The sequence below is a fragment of the Globicephala melas genome, chromosome 16, assembly GCF_963455315.2.
Source record: "Globicephala melas chromosome 16, mGloMel1.2, whole genome shotgun sequence".
In the NCBI taxonomy this organism is placed as follows: Eukaryota; Metazoa; Chordata; class Mammalia; order Artiodactyla; family Delphinidae; genus Globicephala; species Globicephala melas.
This window is the reverse complement of record NC_083329.1, coordinates 60,894,600-60,914,107: the sequence shown is the minus strand read 5'-3', so window position 1 is coordinate 60,914,107 and position 19,508 is coordinate 60,894,600. Positions and strand designations below refer to the sequence as shown.

The 19,508-nt window shown below is 53.8% G+C and overlaps 1 protein-coding gene across 2 annotated transcripts in view; it reads left to right on the top strand.

Moving 5' to 3' along the window:
• Window positions 1-876: 876 nt before the first annotated feature.
• The window catches only part of UNC5B (unc-5 netrin receptor B), a 77,754-nt gene continuing 59,122 nt past the window's right edge, over window positions 877-19,508 (top strand). For both annotated transcript variants that reach the window (XM_060286278.1, XM_030862518.2), the window contains exon 1: window positions 877-1,350. In XM_060286278.1, coding sequence (XP_060142261.1) covers window positions 1,272-1,350 — 79 coding nt within the window. In that variant the 5' untranslated portion in view covers window positions 877-1,271. The remainder of the gene's footprint in view (window positions 1,351-19,508) is intronic.

Below are 19,508 nucleotides of genomic sequence, written 5' to 3'. Positions count from 1 at the left end.
ATTTATGCTACAGTTTCTATATATATATTTAAAAATCAGTTCTACAGTCCCTTATAAAATTGTTATTATCATTTTTCTCCATTTTGGAGATGATGATGAAGGAAGCATCAGAATGGTTAAGTAACTTGTTCAGGGTCACACAGCAGGTAAGGAGCAGAGCCCAAATTTACACCCACCCGAGCCAAAAATGGCTTCCCTATGCCCCATTGTCACTTGCGGAGGGTGGGGGTGGGGTGGGGGAGTAACATCCTAGGCCCTGGGTGCTACAGGAGGTTCAGAGGGGTCTAGTCAAACAGTTCTGCCCAAGGTCATACCCACAAGTAGGGCCAAACAGGATGATCCAAGTCCACATAGCTGTAAGCCCCTGCTTACCACGGACTTGAGTGTTTGAGATTTCCTCACTGAAGGAGCTTTTTTGGTAAAGACCCCCCCCCCCCCGCCCCCTGTAGAAGGCGTAGATTCTACGTAGTACAAACCAGGGAGCCAAAAACGACAGAGTCCTGAGTTTAATCAGAGGAGAAAGCTGACACAGCCAAGTCAGAGGAAAGCGCCAAGATACATTTCTTTAGTTTCTGGAAACAAAAATTGGGCAGACTCCGCTTCCAGCTACGATCTAGCGGCCGGGATTTCCAACGCTCCGGGCCCAGAGTTTCGCGCGGACCCCCCCTGAAGGGCCCCCAGCTCCGCCAAAGCCGCGCCCAAGGGGCCGTCGTTACCCCCTAGAAAGGCCCTCCGCCGGCTCCGCCTTTGCCCGCCCAGGCCCCGCCCCGGCCGCGCGCTGTCCTGCTCTGCTCGCGGACTCACTTGGGCGAGCGAGCGGCAGCGCTCGGCCTTGTGGCAGGCGGCGGAGGCCGGCGAGGGCGCCGGAGCCGCGGGCAGCGGCGGGGCGCAGGGAGGCGCGCACGGGGGCTCGGACGGCGCGGCGTTGGCCGCTGCGGGCGCCGCTGAGCGCTCTCACCCTCAGTCGCGCAACTTCGAAACCAGGACGCGGGAGCCTGAGGAGCGCTCGAGCCCCGGAGCCTGAGGAGCGCAGAGAGGGGCACGCCGGAGCCTGGCCGGAGAGCGGGCGCCGGGTACCCATAGCGTTCCGAGCGCCGGGCAGCCCTCTGCGAAGCGTGGCTGCCTCTGCCCCCACGGAGGGCACGGGCTGGCGCGGCCGGGCGCCGGGGAGGACGGCGAGGAGGAGGCGGCGGCGGCGGAGACGGCGGCGGCGAGGCTGGGGCCAGGGAGAGAGCCCTGGGGGAGAGGCGCCCGAGCCGGGCCGCGGGAGCATGTGGGCCCGGAGTGGAGCGCGGGGCGCGCTACTGCTGACACTCCTGCTCTGCTGGGACCTGAGGCTGAGCCAAGCAGGTAGGGAGCGTTCGGGCATGGGGGAGGGGAGCGAGGCGAGCGAGGGGACCCTGGCGCCTCACTCTGCTCTGAAGTTGAGGTGGTCTATCGCTCCGTCAGTGCGCACAGGGAAAGCGGTAAGGGCGCCCAAGTTAAAAGGTAGATTTCTCTGCCCCAATAAAGTGGGCGATGGCGCAGATATCTCGCGGGGCGGGGCGGGGCGGGGGTGTTGCTCAGGCTCTCCAGCTCCCGCCTGGAAGGGAGAGATCGCTTCTTTTCCCTGGAACGGTGTCCAAGTCGGGGTGTGCGCCTCCCGGAGTACCGGCCTCCGGGGGACCCCTGGCGTCGCGCGCGCCTGGCAGCGGCGCCAAAAAACCACAGTCGCTGCACAGGCCAGGTGTGCGCTCGCTTGCTGTTCGCCGGCAACTTCCTAGTCCAGGTCCCGGCTCGCCCAGACTCCTAGCGTGGCACACACCCGAATCCGCAGATGAGAAGGAGGGAGCGAGAAACCTGGGGAACACGGGAAGCGCGGGTCCGCTCCGCCAGCCAGATGAGGCCAGCTTGTAGGGTTTTGTTATCGAAGGGAATAGGGCTGTCTTGCACGTACAGCTTTCCTCGAGATCTTGGGATCCGCAGGCCTGGAAGAATTTTTTTCTGGGTGTTGGTGTTGTGTGTTGTGGGGAGGAGTACGTAGTGATCCTGACGAGTTTCCTTTTAAATGAATCACTGACAAGTCTCCCCGTCTGGGAAGCCGACAAGGTGCGCTCTCCACGCTCCTACTCCAGACCCAGCAAGATGCCTTAAGGGAGTCGCTGGGCTCCTAAAATAAAGTCCCTATTCCCCCTCTCCCGCCGTGGCTGTGTACACGTCTCGCTGGTCTGTAGCTGGGCCGGGCGTAGCTGACTGGGCTGCGTCTTCCTGGGGAGCGGGTGGACACACGGGAGCCAACCCATCTCTCTCTCTCTCTCTCTCTCTCTCTCTCTCTCTCTCTCCCCCCTCCCCTCCCTCTCTCCTCTCTTCTCTCTCTCTCTCTCCTCTCTCTCTCTCTCTCTCTCTCTCTCCCCCCCCTCCCTCCCCCCCTCCGTCTCTCTCACTCTCTCCCCCCAGAAACCAAGCACCGGGCTTCCGAGGTTGGGTGGGCGTGGGCCGCATCCTGCATTGACTCCGAAAACTGGTGCACAAAGTGGACAGATGACGCAGCCCTCCCCCCTCTACCTTCCGCTTGGATGTTGACGTCCGCCGCCCTCCTCCCCGCCCCCCCACCCGAACGTCCCACGCCCGCCTCCCCCACTTACAGTCAGCTATTCCTCACTCTGGAATTAATGATTCCCATGGCCCAGGAGTGAGGGCTTGATTTTAGCACATACCCTACTTTTTTTTTTTTTGGCCAGCCTTGTGTTGTAAAGTTACGACACAATCATTTGATCCACGTTAATTATGATTTGGGTAGACTCTGGTATTTAAAGCAGTGTTTTGAAGTTGGAAGGTAATGATGGGGGAGGAAGCAGGCTGCTGAGTGACCAACTTTGTTTTAAAGAGTGCAGTTGGGTGTGGGAGGTGCTGGGTTGGGGTGTTGGTTTCTGGTTTGGGGGTGTTTGAGGGGAGGTGATTGGAGGGTTGGGTGAAGTCTCTGTAAATGGCATATGGGCAGGATTGGGTCTTGGGAAGCTGTGTTTGGACCGGCAGGGCAAGGGTATCAGGAATAAATACTGGGGTTACTGAGGGTGGGGAGATGGGGAGGCAGGAGAAAGACAAGACCGGTTGGCCTAGAGTTCTCCAGAGCTGCAGAGTAGGCTCTGCTGGGGAGGCTGGGGGTGGCCTGCCTTGCCTGCTTAACAAAGCCTCTGGCCCCCACCTTCCCCAGAAGAAACGCCAGGCCCAAGGCTTTGATGGATTTGAGCACGATTGGTGCCCAGCCAGAAATGGGTGGCTAATACCGGGCTTTGATTTCTCACTAGCGAGCAGAACTGGCCTTGGAATTGTGCTCATTACTTAGCGCAGCAGGGGTTGCCTGTCCACCAGCCTGGAGAGGGGCCAACTGGTGGGGTCAGCCTGCTGCCTTCCCTTTGCCCTCAGAAACCTGCCTTCAGGAGAGAGAACATGCCCCTTCCTCCTACACAGCCCTTGTACTCTAATGCCACAGGCACAGAACATTTTTCAGAATGTTCTTTAGGTCTTCCCAGTGATTCCTCATGAGCTCCATTGCACAGATGGGGAAAATGAAGTCCAGGATGTTGCCTTTCCTCAAATCTTGCCTTCACGTGACCGCAGATTGCAGATTTGTATCCAGGGCTCCTGTCCGATAGCGGGCTGATTCGGGCCACTTTGGACTCCTCCTTTTGGTCCCAGCCATGGGAGGGGGAAGCTCCTTCTTGGGCGTGTCCAAGCTCTCCTCAAGGGGCAGGCACCTCTCTCTCCTTTCCGCTACCCCCATTCCCAGTGAATATGGGAATGAGTTCCCTTTCCAGCACTGAGAATTTTTTTTTAAGCCATAAAGTTTGATGGTGGAGAAATCAAACCTGGAACCATAAACCCGAGACTCTTAGAAGATTTCAGCAAGTGACTGGCCAGGAGAGGCCACTTCAAAAGCCCAGGCTGGCTCTGGGAATCTCCTCCCACCCACCCCTCAGCCTCTCCTGGAGCTTTTTTTTTTCCCCCCGGTACGAGGGCCTCTCACTGTTATAGCCTCTCCCGTTGCGGGGCACAGGCTCCGGATGCGCAGGCCCAGCGACCATGGCTCACGGGCCCAGCCACTCCGTGGCATGTGGGATCTTCCCGGACCCGGGCACGAACGCGTGTTCCCTGCATCGGCAGGCGGACTCTCAACCACTGCGCCACCAGGGAAGCCCTTTCCTGGAGCTTTTAATGAGCCTTTCCTTGGCCTCTGGCTGGGATGGTTGAGAAGGAAACAAGGTGTCATGATAGCACTTCTTTTTAAGGTGCAATTAAAATCGGAGTTTTCCTAATGTCTCTGCTGTGTGTGTGTGTGTGTGTGTGTGTGTGTGTGTGTGTGTGTGTATGTATGTGTGGTGGTGGCCTGTCCTTGTCTTCCTCTACTCTGTACCAAATGCCCATTTCACTTAAACAAATGGAAAATCAAGAGCCTCTTACTGGGTTTTCTCATTAAAGTGAAAGTACCACTGCAGGGGAGGAATTTTGTATGTAATTTCTCTCCCCACCCCACAGACTGGGAATTCCATAGGATCCCAGACAATTCCTGTCTCTTCCAATCCGCTTGTTTAACTGCTGAAGCTTTGGGACAGGCCCTGACTTGCCCAGGACTGCACTGGGACTCAAGGATAGAGCTGACATTTGAACTCAGGCCTCATAAACCTCATTCTAGTTGTGGCTCCTTTATTCCACCTGGGCTGCAGACTGGCCGCATGGGTCTGGGATTGAGATTCAGAAATCAAGGCCCAGCTAAGGCAGGCAGCTAATGATGAAGTAGGTTTGGTAGCTGAGTTAGACTGGGACTTGCTGGGGGATGGTGGAAAGAAATTGGGAGCAGGGACCTGGGAGAGGTGGAACAGGGCTGGACCAAAGATCAAGGGGAGACCCTGAGACCAGGCAAGTGCCCAGGGGTAGCCTTCCAACACTGATCCTCTCAGAAAAAGCCCCCACCTGCCCCAGGTGAGATAAATCACAAGCCAGCCTCAGAGCTCTGTACCTATTTGTATAGTTGGGGGCAAAATAGGTTTTTACTTTTTTATTTTGAAGCTTCGGGGGCTCATCTCCTGCACTCACTTTGTTGTTGAGTTTCTCCTGGACTGAGGTACTATGACCTGTTCCTGGCTGCCAGACCACGTCGTCAGGTCTGCCTACCACTTCCCCTTCCCTTTTACCAGCAATGGCTTCTAGGGAGGGTCTGGGCTGCCTGGGGCTTCGAGGATGAGGCTGGAGGGGAGGTGGATCTCTTACATTCCAAGCGCTTGGTTGGTGGTTCTCATTGGCCCATCCTGGAGCCTCCTCCCGGGCCTGCTGGCCAAACATATGGTCATTTGAACCTTATTGCTGGGGTTGGAGTAACAAGGAGGCACCTTGGAGCACCCTGAGGCCTGGAGGAAAGGGAGGAGAGACAGGGGTCCTAGGTTGGGGTTTAGGGGTTGGCTTCGTGGGGCTGGGGAGTAGAGAGAGACTGCTGCCTAGGCAGGCTGGCACCCAGGGGCAGAGAGGAGGAAGCTGGCCGCTGAGGCCAGAGCTGGTGACTCTGGCCTCTTCCTCCTCCTCTTCGTCCTCCCCGGTTTTCTAAACAGCTTCCACAAACGGAATCATTAAAGCTATGAAGGCAAAATGAAACCAAACAAGTATGTTCTGTGCTTTTCTGTTTCTTTCCTTTTATTAAAGGAAAATTTAGAATACCGTAATTAGAATAATATGAGGAAGGGCAGTTTCAGAAGGGTGGAGGGAATGTGTGCCCTCCATCCTTTTGATTTGCTTCTGAAGTGGGGCCTGGGCCGCCACCTCCTGCCCCCCTTGGGCCCGCACCCGGCCTGGAGCCCGGGGAGTTTCTCCCCCACCGGACCGAGTGCATTTTGGCGAGCCGGGGCCAGGTGAGACCCCATCCTCTGTGCCAGCCGCTGCCCCCCACGACCCCGCAGGGCAGGCAAGCCCTGGCGAGGCCCGACCACCGGTACCCCGTGGCGCCCCTTTCTCTCCTAAGCTGCGAGGCTAATGGCAGCGAAAACATTTGCTGAAGTGCTGGCATAAATCAGCCGCCTCCCTGCTCCCCCCACCCTACCCCTTTTGTTTCCTCTTCCTTCTCTCCCAAAGCCCTGGGTTGCTGGAAGCTTCCGAATTTACCCTTGCGGACACAGCGGCCCGGTTAGCATCTCCGCCTGGTGGGCTGATTCAGCGCGGGTACCTGGGGGTTGCACACACCTTGGCACCGCCCGCTCCCCCTTCCCTTCCTATCCTGAGCCACCCTGATCCCCCTCGGCCCCCTGGCCAGTCCCCTCCACCCCGTCCCCTGCTGAGCTAAATCAGTCTTCGGGAGTCCACACCTCTCAAGGCATGGTTGGTTAGGGAGTGAGCTCGCAGCAAAGCCTCCCTCCTTCTCACCTCCCAGAGCAGGCTGCCCCCAGTGCCTCACAACTTCCCCGCCACTGGGCGGCTCTTTTCTCGAGGAAGACAGGATGTGGGTGTGAGAGCGTGCATGGAGGAGTGAGTGGGGTGAGAATGTGTGTGGAGGAGGTGGGCGGGGGCGGGAGTGTGCAGTGGGAGGTGAGGGTAGGTGTGGTGCTGCATTGGGTGCTGGGCATGGAGGTGAAGTGTGCAGGAGGAATGAGTGTGTGTGCTGAGTTGTGCCTTTTGCATATGGGATGTGTGGTGTAGGTGGCTGTGTGTGTGTTTGGGTGGGGGAGGTATGCAGTGTACATATGGGTGCAGCTGTGGTGTGTTTGTGTGTAAACAGGAATGTGTTGTGTGGGGACGGTGAGTCACCGCCAGGCTTGGGAAGCTCCTCTCTTGTATTCTTAGGGCTGCCTGTTTGAGGTGGGACCCAGGTGAGCAGGATTTGGTCCATTTGGTCTGAATGCCGGGTTGTGGAGTTGGAAGGGAGGAAGCTGGCTTCCCCCACTGAGGGCAGGTGGGACAGACTGGCCACAGACAAGCCCTAAAGCCAGTCCAGGAGCTTCAGTGCCTACCCCCAGGAGGACAGGGGTCTGAGTCCTGGGGTCTCCTGCAGTCAGCTCCCAGCTTCCCTAGAACAGTGACAGGGCCTGTGGTTTGAAGATCTGCTCTGATCTGGGTCCGGTTCACGCTTCACCCTCCAGGGGGAGTGGGGTGTCCACTGGAATTTGCCAGAGAAGAGGCAAGCAGAGCTTGGGTGAGTGGCATCCCTCATGGAGAGCAACGTGGGCAGGCACGGCTGGGCCTGGGACTCTCGTGGATGCAATTAAGAGGACACATGCACACACAGACACACACATGAGCCCTGGGCTCCTCTGTTCCTCATTTGCATGGTCACAAAGGGCTCCCCTGCTTTCCCAGTTCCCCTGCCTTCCTTAACTCTAGGATAAGGTGTGCTGTTGTGGACCAGAGAGACCTATAGGAAAATCACAGCTCCACCGGTATACATGTTGCTTTACAGATTATAAAACCCTCATACGTAAGACCTCAGTTTGTCCTTGTAAGAACCCCACTGGGGAGGTGGGTGCCACTTAGGAAGCCCACCTCAGACCTGGGTCAGAGCCAGAGCATCCCTGGCCCCAGCCCTCAAGGTGGTCACTGTGTGGGAGGGATGCTGATTTCCACTCCAAAAAATGGTAAATGACATTCCGAGAGCCCCTGTATGTAGCAAATGAGAGCAACGACACTACAGCTGACCTTTGAATAGCTCGGAGTTAGGGGCGCTGACACCCCAGCAGTTAAAAATCCTCTGTCTGCTATCTCAGCCTCAAAAATAAAGGAATTGATAAGCGACTCACCCAAAGGCAGGAAGCTGAAATGGTTTGGATAGAATCAGGACTCAAACACTAGTTCTTTTGATTCCACATATTGTAATCTCTAATTGAACATAAACTCATCCCCACAATTAACTTAAAGATCTGTAAAATGAAAATATAGCTACTACGTTTATTGAAAAAAATCTGCCTATAAGTGGACCCACAAGTTCAAGCCCGTATTGTTCAAGGGTCAACTGTCTATTCAGGGAAGAGAGTCTTGGGGCTTCCTGGAGGAGGTGATGTGAGCCAGACCTTGACTCTCATTTTTGGGTCTTTCTAAGAGCATTTCTGAAGAGGAGAAAAGATGGGGGTGGGGTGAAGAAGGCCCGAGACTTCTCCCACTCTTGAGAAGTTGGCCCTGTCAGCATCTGCAAGGCCTCTATCCTGCGTGGACACCAATCCTTGGTGAGCCAACCTTCGGCCATATTTCCATCCTGGCCTTCCCAGGCCCAACTGAAGGGGTGTGCCTTGGGGGACCCGCCCCTCTCAGCTACCTCTTGCACTGGAGATGAAAAGATTTCTTATTCTTTGATTTGCTCTCTGTGGTTCTTGCAGATGGAGTGCGCCCAGAAAACGCTTTTTAAGAAATGGTAGGGATTATGTTGGGGATGGAAGCATGGGGAGGTATACTTCTTTGCCTCCTGCCAGGCCCCCATCAGAGAACACAGAGTGGGCAAGAAGGGAAGCACAGAGTCCTCAGCCCAGCTACTTCCATGAGCCCGTTGGAGGGGGCAAGCTCACTTCTCATCACCTCCAGGAAGCCCCAGCCCCTCTGCCTACCCCTTCTCACAGAGGCCCCTCCGCAGGGCCTCAGCTGTGGGTGCATGGTGTGGCCAACTGGGATTCTGAGGAGTTTAGCATAGCCCCCCAGCATTGCCACTTACTAACTCTGTGGCCTTGGGCAGTTCACGTAACTGTGCTCTGCCTCAGTTTCCTCATCTGTAAAATGGGGATGATAATAATAATATTGTCCTCACAGGGTTATTTGAGGATCACATGACCTGATATATTATAAAGTACAGGGCCTGGCACACAGAGCTCAGGGAGCACTCAGGCAAAGCCTCCTCAGGAGAGAGCCGAGCAATGCCAGAGACGTCCTCCTCCAGGGGAGTGGGAGGAGGAGAAAGCAGGGAGGCTCAGGGCCTGGAGGCCCAGCAGCTCCTGGCCTGCGAGTTAGGGGACTCTGGTTTTTGCTCTTTCTCTGCTGTGTGACCTTAGGCAAGTGGCTTTCCCTCTCTGGGTCCCATCTGTAGATTTGGGATGGGGGAAAGGTGGAAGGATGATCCTTAGGGGCTCTGGGGTTTTTGTCTGGTTCCATGTGAATAGGCCCCAGCAACCAACAAGAGACAGAGGTAACCATGGCCCAGAACCACTGTGTTTACAGGGCCCCTCCAGAAAGTCAATATATCGACTAGAATGCCCTTGTGAGCATTATGCGGCCCCGGGTCTCTCTCTCCAAAGCTACAAATCACCCTCTGGGACCTCCGTCCCTTTTTCTTGTTTCATGAGCATCTCCTGCCTCACAGACTCAGAGCCCCAGATGCCAAGCAGGGCCCGGGCCCGGGAGGCAGAGAAGGACCCCATCGCCAAAGGCATCCTGGGCATGTGAGCAGAGAGGCACTTGCTGCCTGACCCTGCCGCTGCCACAAGGCTCAAGGGGGCCCTCTGGAGGGTGTGGCAGGAACACACTGTCCAGACCTGGCCATCCCATCCACTGTTTCATTTCTCAGGAGTGGAGGGTGGCTGAGCGCGGGGGTGGGGAATGAGGACTCCTGTCACCACATTGGGTGTTGGAACACACCGAGCCCTAAAACTTGGTGCACATGGACATTCGTTCGGTCTGAGCATTTGCTGGGCTCTGGGGTCAGAGGTGGGCAAAGTACCGGCCTGAACCTTGAATTGATTTGTGTCTCTTCTTGAGGCATAAGCCACATGCCAGACCTGTGATGCTGGGGTGCAACAGGAGTGTATGATGGGGCAACAGAGAGGAGCCCTTCTGAGGACGAGCCAAGATGTGTGTACTGGGAGGGGTCTGGCATGGTGCTTAGAGGGCGGGCTGTGCAGTCAGACTACTTGGGTCCAAATCCTGGCTATTCCAGCATCTGGCTATGTGTCCTAGAGCAAGTTGTCTACCCTCTCTGAGCTTCAGTTTCTTCATTTGTAAAGGGGGAGTGGTAATAGCACCAATCTCATCAGATCCTTGTGGGGATGAATGAGATAATGTATGCAAATGCTTTGCACATTCTAAGTCGCTCAGTAAAACTCGCTGTCCTCCTTCTCCTCCTCCTCGTTGTTATTGGTGCCATGTATTGGGTGATAACAACAGGAAATCCTTCAGCTGTTGAGAGAAGCTCCTGTGGTTCAGGGAAGGCTTCCTGGAGGAGGGGAGGATGGTGCTTGACTGGCTTTGGAAGGATGAGCAGAGCTTGGGTGAACAGAAAGGGCCTTCTTGGTAGGGGGTGTGTATGTGAAGGTGTGGGGTGGGAATGTCTGACACATCCCCCAGGAGACGGATTCTGAATTCAGCCACCTGACCATCTGGTAAAACAAGACTTCTGGAGCCAGGGGTCCCTTCTTAGTCGGAAGAGCCAAGGCTTTGGAATTAAAAGGATTTGACTCTTACTGAGTGCCTGGGCCAGGTGGCTCAACCTCTGTGTACCCCAGCGTCCCCATCTGTGGGGTGGGGATGACCCCGCTGACTTCACTGGATGGTGATGTGATGTGAGATAAACATGCAGTCCTGGCACAGAGTAGGTTCCATTGATTCCCCTTGGCCTCCCTCCTACCTGCCTTTCCCTGCCCCCAGTCTGGCTGCCCCCTTGGCTGGGCCTGGGCCCTGCTTCTCTCCCTGTACATCTCTGGGCAGGAAAGCAGGGGGACAGAGAGTTCCTGGTGGCAGTTTCCTTGTCAACCAGAGAGCCAGGGAGAGGGGCAAGAAGAAGGAGGCTGCCGTTTCTGGTCCCTGATGCCCACCTGGGCCTGGTGGATATCAGGAGGCATCCCTAGGGTCTGGGAGGAACGTCTTCTGCTGAGATCACCCAGGAGGCTGTAACCCCCAGAGGCCCTGACTGGTATCTGGAGGCATTACTGGCGTCAGGAGACAGAGCCGAAGGCAAGCAGCTCTGTAATGCAATCAGCCTGGGCCTGGGCACCCATGGAGGATGCAGAGCTTATAAGAAGTTGACCGGGATTCCAGGAATGTTGTTCCTGGCTCCCCTCCTCCATCCCACCTTTGGTCATTCTGTGAAAAAGCAGGACAGAGACTCAGAGACAGAGGGGTGACCTGGGGTGGGGTGGGGTATGTCTTATGGGGCAGGTTCCCACCCTTCTGTTTCCTGTCACCCAAGCCAGGGCCCTGGGGACAAGGAGGCAGGGTCAGCGGGTGGAGACAGGATGGGGTTGAAACAACTGGGTGACAGGAGAGCAACTGTGACACTAGGTGCCTAGGGAGCCTGGGTCTGCTCGGTCTGATTTTGCTCACTCGCATGTCCCTGGCACCCAGCACAGTTCTGGAACACAAAGAGTGCGTGATGAACACTTGTAGAACAGATGAATGAGGATCCCCGCAAGCCTTCCTCGCCCAAGAGCTTGCTGTGACTCACTCCCTGCCACGCTTTGGACTTGCTACCGTAGATGCGCAACCAAAGAATTAGAAGATTCTCGTTGCTTTGCTTCCAGCCCCCCCCCTCCCCCGCTCTGCCTGCCTCTCTCCCTTCATTCTCTCCTGCTTTCCATCTTTGATCACTTACTATGCACAGGGTACCATGGATGTCAGAGCCAAGTCTTCAGTGGTCAGAGCCCCTAGGTAGCAAAGAATTGACTCACTAAATCCAGTGGAACCACGAAGAATTAATCGAGGACTGCCGTCAAGCGCCCTCTGCCCCTTTGTGTGGAGAAAGCAGACTGGCAGACATTTGCTGGGCTGGTAAACTTTGTACTCACCTGCATGGTGGCCTTCACAAGCCATAGCTGGCTGGTCCAGGCCCTTTAAAGATGTTTGTTTCCTGGGAATTCCCTGGGGGTCCAGTGGTTAGGACTCTGTGCTCTCACTGCTGAGGGCTCTGGTTCAATCCCTGGTTACGGAACTAAAATCCCACAGGCGACACGGCCAAAGAAACAAACACAAACAGACAAACAAAAAAAGATGTTTGTTTCCTATTTGCAGTCTCAAGCCCATGGATCATTCCCCTCCACCTTGTCTTCTAGTGGCTCAAGAGAAAGTCCGTTGCAGGGACACTGGCCCTGGGGCCTGGGAGCAGGTGTGGGCTGAGACAGTATATCTGAAGGTTCATGGGCAGGGTCTGACTGGAGGCCTCAGCCCTCCAGAGCAACTGCCAGCAGCGTCTTGGCAGGAGCTGGTTTTGATACAGGGGAGCAGTTTTGGCTGCAGAGTCTGGCTAAGCCAGGCTCCCCTTGGCACTGCGTCCAGTGTTAACATTCAGGGAGCATCCCTGGGAGATTAAACACCCCCAGGCTCTTAGCCGAGGCAGCAGTAGTCCTGGGCCCATTGCCACACTCACAGCTGGGCACCCGCCGGCCCTTGCCAGGAGCCCCTAACACAGGTTCATCTGGAACTCCTGCCTGGCAGCCCGAGATAGCCGGAGCTGATGGACGCAGCAACCCCTGCTGCAAATGTGAGGCCCCACATTTTCCTGCTGGTTCGTCCCACTCTGTACAGACACACACATACAGAAAGAGTCCTAAGCTGAGGAGTGGGAAACGCGGATTCTAATCCTGGCCAGCAGCTAATCTGCTGTGTGGCATTGAGCTAGTCCCTTTCCCTCTCTGGGCTTCAGTGTCCTCATCTGTCCAGTGGAAGAGGGTCTGCCCTAGAATCAGTAAATTGGGTTCAAGTCCTGGCTCCGACACTAGCTGTAATTCCCCTAGCCTGCATCGCCTGTGAAATGTGGGTCCTGATTGGTTGTTGGGGAGATGAAAACGAGATGAGGCATGGTCAGTAAAGGTCAGCCCCCTTTTCTTTCTACCTGGGAGGAAATCAATCTGCAAATCGCTGGTTACACCCCTCCTTTCTTTCCAATATTCCCCTCTTGACATAGGGAGTATTAGACATAAAGTTCAGGATGGCCCACAGGGTGACTTGGTGAGCCGCCTGAGGGGAAGCCTGCATTGTCATAGCATTTGGAAAGAGCACTGGACGAGGAGTCTGGAATCTGCAGCCCTAAGGTCAACTGTGTCCGTACAGAGTGGGATGCACCAGCAGGAAAATGTAGGGCCAGATCTGTCTTTGTGTGACAGGCAAATCACTCACCCTCTCTGAGCCTCAGTTTACCCATCAGCAAAAGGAATAAAAGAAGCTGAATGCTAGGTAGGGCCCAGGGAGAAAATGCCTGGACAGGTGCTTTGGAAACTTCTCCAAACCCCAGGGGCCACTGATCTGAGGTGGAAGGAGGCCGGCACAGCAGGCTCTGTTCCCCCAGGGGCTATGCAGAGAGCTGTTCGCTGTGGGGCAGGCAGGAGAGGGCCTGCGTTTCCACTTCCCTGGCTGGAACCTCCCGCTGGCGGGTGGGCCCTGGCTTCTCCCCGTGGCCTAGATGGCCACGGCTATTGAGGTAGATGACAAGAGTTTGGGTCGCTTCCCATCCCTCTCTGCTCCACACCCCAGAGTAGGGGAGGCCGGGGTGCCACGTCAGGGAAGGTTAGTGTCAGTGCTGGGTTTGAGGTGTCCAGCCAGCACGCCATCTGCCATGCCCACCAGAAGTTACATAATCCCTCGGCCGGCTGCCTGTTCTTAGAAAACAGGACAGTCAGGACCAGCAGGGAGTGGAGGTTAGGGTTTTCTTCCCTCTGCTTTGTTCCCTCACAGCCCAGCACCTCCCTGGACCCGTCTTCGTTCTCCTGGTTGTTCCCACACTGTCTGGAGCCTGAGACATAAATGCTGGGACCGATCAAGGCTGAGATTGGAAGGGGACGTGGCAGGCCTTGAGGGCTGCTTGCTGCCTGGCCTTGGGGCAGCCACATGGTCGGCAGCCCTCACAGCCCATCACAGCCTTCCTCTGCTACCTCGGGCAGGCTGGGCTGAGGAGGGAAGCTCAGGGTTCTGGGAAGTAGGGGCAGGCCCTCACCCCAGTTCCTACAGAGGTGTTCCCCTTCCAACACCTTATCAAATAATAAGCATTTTTAATATATCGAAATAACAGCTAAATAATGCTGCCTGTGTAGTACTAAGGCCTTTGGAATCACTGAGACCCAAGATCCAGCCCTGTCTCTTTTTTTTTTGCGGTACGCGGGCCTCTCACTGCTGTGGCCTCTCCCGTTGCAGAGCACAGGCTCCGGACGCGCAGGCTCAGCAGCCATGGCTCACGGGCCCAGCCGCTCCGTGGCATGTGGGATCTTCCCGGACCGGGGCACGAACCCGCGTCGCCTGCATTGGCAGGCGGACTCCCAACCACTGCGCCACTAGGGAAGCTCAGCCCTGTCTCTTTTATTTGCTAGCTGTGTGATGTTGGCCAGGCTACTTCACCGTTGTTAATCTCAGTTTCCTCATCTGTGAAATGGGGATGATAAAGCCTGCTTCACATAGGTATCTTGAGGATTGAATCAGACAATGATGCATACAGAGGACAGAGAAATTGTTCAGTAAATCGTAGCTGTCGTCATTGGTATCCAATTCCATCCCCCCCTTTTTTTGAAGAAAATAATATATAATGACTAAATCTTATTTATTCTATTTTTTAAATTAATTAATTTATTTTTGGCTGCATTGGGATCTTTGTTGCTGCACGCGGGCTTTCTCTAGTCGCGGCAAGGGGGGGCTACTCTTCGTTGCGGTGTGGGCTTCTCATTGCGGTGGCTTCTCATGCTGCGGAGCACAGGCTCTAGGCACGCGGGCTTCAGTAGTTGTGGCACGTGGGCTCAGTAATTGTAGTTCACGGGCTCTAGAGCACAGGCTCAGTAGTTATGGCGCACAGGCTTAGCTGTTCCGCGGCACGTGGGATCTTCCCGGACCAGGGCTGAAGCCCTTGTCCCCTGCATTAGCAGGCAGATTCTTAACCATTACACCACCAGGGAAGTCCCCTTATTTATTCTAGGAAAGAAAGGTTGGTTCAAAATTAATCTATTAATATTAATAACGTGTGCCAAATTAATATCATATACCATATTAATGAATCTAAAGAAACAAAATCATATTATATCTATAAATGCTGAAAAAACCTTGGACAAAATTCAACACCTATTCATGATATAAACATTCAAGGAAATAGGGATTAAGGGATACTTTTAAGTATAATAAAATACACACACACACATATATTTTTATATATATATATATATATATATATATATATATATATATACACACATCCTAGTCCTAAAGCCAGTATCTTATTTAATGAGGAAACGCTAAAGGCACTTCCATTAAGATGAGTAATAAAGCACGGACGCTCACCATCTCTTTTACCATCCAACACTGTGCTGGAAGTATTATCCAATGTAATTTAACAAGATAGATCAATTAGAGGCACAAAAAGGGTAAAGAAGAAGTAAAACTATCCCTACCAGATATTAAAACATACTATAACGCCTCTATAATTAAAATAATGTGGAGCTGGTGCCTGAATTGGCAGATAGGCCCCTCAAAGAAAAGAGAAAGCCCAGAATTAGACCCAAATGCATGTGGAAATGTGGTATATGCAAGGGTGGTATCCCAGATCACTGGGATAAAGATAGACTTTTAAATAAATGGTGCTGGACATTGCGTCCCTCTCACCTGCTTCTTAGAATACAGCTACCCTTAGTGATAACTTGTTGATTAGCCAATCACAAAAGCGTTGGGGACAAGGTATTGCCCACTCTGTATTCTGCATGATATTAAAATAAATAACACTAGAAAACTCAAAAAAAAAAAAAAAAGGTGCTGGGACAACTGAGTAGCCATTTAGAAAATGATAAACTTTGATCCATATTTCACACCAAACAGAAAAATAAACTTTAAATGGATTAGGGATCTAAATGTAAACAGTCATACCATACAGGTAGTACTAGATGGAAACTCAGGTGAATTTCTCTTTAATTTTGGGACAGCGAAAGGCATTCTAACTGTGGCTCAAAATCCAGGATGATAAAATTAAAAATTGATGAATTTTATTACATAAAATTTTTTAAAAATTTACAGTAAAGCACCCTAAGGAAAGTCAAAGGACAAAATATTTGACAAACTAAGAGAAAATGTTCGTAACATATGCTACAGATGAAAGACTAATAGCCCTAATACATAATGCAGTCTAAAATATTGAGGGACAGAGGACCCAAAAATCTGATTAAAAAGTGGGAAAAAGACATGAACAGACAATTCACAAAATAAGATGTAACAGTGACCCTCAAACACATGAAAAAAATGTTACAACTCACTCATAATTAGAAAGACGCAAATTAAAACAACTCTGAGATACCACTTCTTACGTACAAGACTGGAAAAAATTAAAAATTGTGACCACACATTCCATTGGGGAGGCTATGTGAAACAGGCACTTCCAGACACTGCTGGAGGAGGTGCAAATTGGTAGAATCCTTTGGAGAACTGATATGGCAATACTTAACAAAACTGCATGTACACTTTATTTTCTGGCCCAACAGTCCTACTTCTAGAAATCTACCCTTAAGATATACCTTTATCAGTACAAAAATGCTTATGTGCGTGGTGACTCATTACAGCGTCATTTATAATGGCAAAATATTTGAAACAACCAACACCCCAGTAGAGGAGCTGAATAAACTATGGTACAACCACACACTCGAGTACTATGCAGCTCTAAAAAAATGATGCTAGAACTCTTCAAGAACTGATACGGAGAGATTCCTAGGACATACTGACAAGTAAAAGAAGCAAACCACAAAGTAGTATCTATAGGATGCAACCTTTCATGTAAGAAAGAAATGGATATAAGACCAGGCCAGACCCAGACCTCTCTTCTTATTCTTTTTTCATGGCCTCTTGAATACATTCTGCTTCCTCATCAGATGCCCCTTCCCACTCTGCTTATAGATCCAAGCAGTGAGCCCTGTGTGGGGAGACAGATTCTCTGTGCTGCCCCCGAGGAAGATGGAGAGGAGAGGACAGGACCCCAAGTGCCATCCCTGCCCTGGCGTAAATTGTGACTCCTGGCTTCGTGTGGTCCTACAGCCCTCTGGGCCTTGCTTTCCTCTTCTGTCAAATGGGGGATAATGAATCCTACACCACTGGTCACACAGACAAAAGGTGGGACCAACATCATAATTAGTTCATGTGTGCAAAGGGCGTTGCATGATGTGGAATATGTTATTTATTATTTACTTACAGGCTCTGCACGTTGCTCCTTGGGACTCAGATGGGTCTTGGATCCTCTTTTCCAGTCCCTTGGAACACACACATGCGTGCACACACATATAAACACACACACACACACTCCATTCTATACAGAACTGTGGAAGATGCTGAGGTGGTTGCTTTATTTGCTGTTTCCTTTACCTGTGAGGTTCCCATCCACATACGCTCCGTCTGCCTGCCAGGTGTGTTTCAGGCCCTCTGAGCCCCTGGCCTGCCTCCCGCTCTGGGCCTTCTCTCGTGCCCACATTGGCCAGTTCGAACACATTGTGTCATTTAGGCTTTGTAATGACTCTGGGAGGAAGGTCCTAGCAGAGGAGCAAAATGGGGCTCAGGGAAAGTGAAGTGACCCCCGCCCCCCGCCAGCCTCCCAGCTTTTGGGTCAGAGTCTAGTCTAGGTCTGACCCTAGCCTCTGGACTCCATATTCAGTGCTCTTTCCAGGAGCCCACTCTGCATCCACTCTCCAGGGCCGGAATCAGGGCTTATCCCCTGTGTGCCTCCCTGGGTGTCCCCGTGAGCGCTAGCTGCTTGGTGATAACTGGTGGAGTGATTGGGTGGTGAGTGAACAGAACTCGGGGCTGCTTTGTAAAGTACAGAATCCCCCACTGATGTGATTCTGGCCTCAATAAAGCACTGTGGATCGTTGGGCAGAACTGGGCTCTTCCCACAGGCTGGTCCCAGCCAGCATGACCAGCCGACCCCTCTCTCCACGGCCTGTGCCATTTTAAGGATTGGTCCAAGAGGGTGTGTGTTCATGTGGGCACCTGGGGAGGAGCATTAGCAGCTGCAGGGGGGCCCCTGCAGGTCCAGTGGTCTGGGGGGAAGGGGCCGAGCCAGACCTGAGTCTCCACAGAGCAGGAGGGGCCTTGGGCAGGCGGTGGAGGGCATAATTGCCGGAAGGTCAAGCTCCAAGCCCTGAGAACTCTGCTTGCCAGTCAGTAAGTCGTTTATTACACCCTTGACGGCATCCTCCTCTGCCCCACCCTGGGTCCTTGCAGCTTGCAGAAGGAAGGGCAGGGCCAGCTGAGGGTCTGGACTCTTGAGGGAGAGAGGCCACCGGGAGCCTGAAGTAGACCAACCTCTCCACCTCCCCATCACAGCCCACTGGACCAGACCGATCGCCCAAGCCCCCAGGGGCCCTGACCACTGATGACAAGAGCTGGTTGCACAGAAGTTCCCAGGTGCTTGGGCACCTCCATCACACTGCCCTGGACTTCCTCTCCAAGGCTCCTTCCAGGGAATTGTAGTGCTTGCCAGGGAGGGTGCAGTCCTTAGAAGGCAGGTAGCGACAAAGCAAGTCCAGAGATGATGTGGGCAACCCCCTCCCTCTGCCTCAGAAGCCTGGCAGACCTTATAAAGGGGCACATGAGGGCCCAGCGTCCTCTTTGCTTGAGCAAGAGCTGGTCGTGAGAATCAGCCGCGTGCTGTCTTTGGCTCCCCCACCCAGCACGCGTCCAGCTGGTGCCCATCGCTCGCAGGTGTGGAGTACTTCACGCAAAAAGCACCTTCACACGTGAAGCTGAGCTTCTTAGCAACCACAGGACATCGTCCGGGTGAGTGCTTGCACCACCACCACCCCGGCCCCTGCTTACAGCTGGGGGGACAGGGGCAGAGGGAGGGGGTTGACTTACCCACATCATCTCTGGACTTGCTTTGTCGCTGCCGGATTTTCCCCACTTACCGGCCCCTCTCCACTCTTAACGTGGCTGAGAAAGATTAAGAAGATCGTCCTTCCAGGGCAACCTGTCTGACCTACAGGTTTTACCCAGGAAACTCAGAGGGAGATTGAGAGGAGCTACCGGGGCTTTAGCTGTGGTTGGTCCGAGAGGGCAGCGGGTACAGCTGTACAGGGAACAGGAGCTCTCCTCGCTCTGTGGCCCTGCTAGGGAAGGTGCTGACGCAGCCCCTGGCCTCGTCCTCCTGTCCACACCACATTCACGGTGGAAATAAGGGCTGAGCAGGAACAAGCAGTGGCCTCGTTCAGTGGTCTGTCCGCAGAGTGGCCTGGTGACCCAGCTTGCCTCTCCTGGGCAGGGATGTTCCAGAGACAGGCAGCCACCTTCTCTGCCCACCCTGCCCTCCCCTCGACGTCCGTCCTCTGACCCTGAGTGCCTGGGCCACCCGCCCCCTCCCCGGAATATGCCATACCCTTCCCTTGTATGCTCACCAGGGGTGGGCAGCGGGGACCAGCCTTCCACATGGGGAAATTCCAGCTCCCACTAAGTTCCAAATTCCATGGCCTTATCGCGCACCATTTTCTCTGACCTTTGATGGGCTTCCCAGTGTAGGAGGAAGGACCTCCCCACCCTCAGAGAGACAATGGGGGGAGGCCTCACTTTCCCACCACCCAAGCCCCCTGGGTGTATCGTGGCCTTGTACCTGGAACACACAGGTTGTTGATACAGAGAGAAAG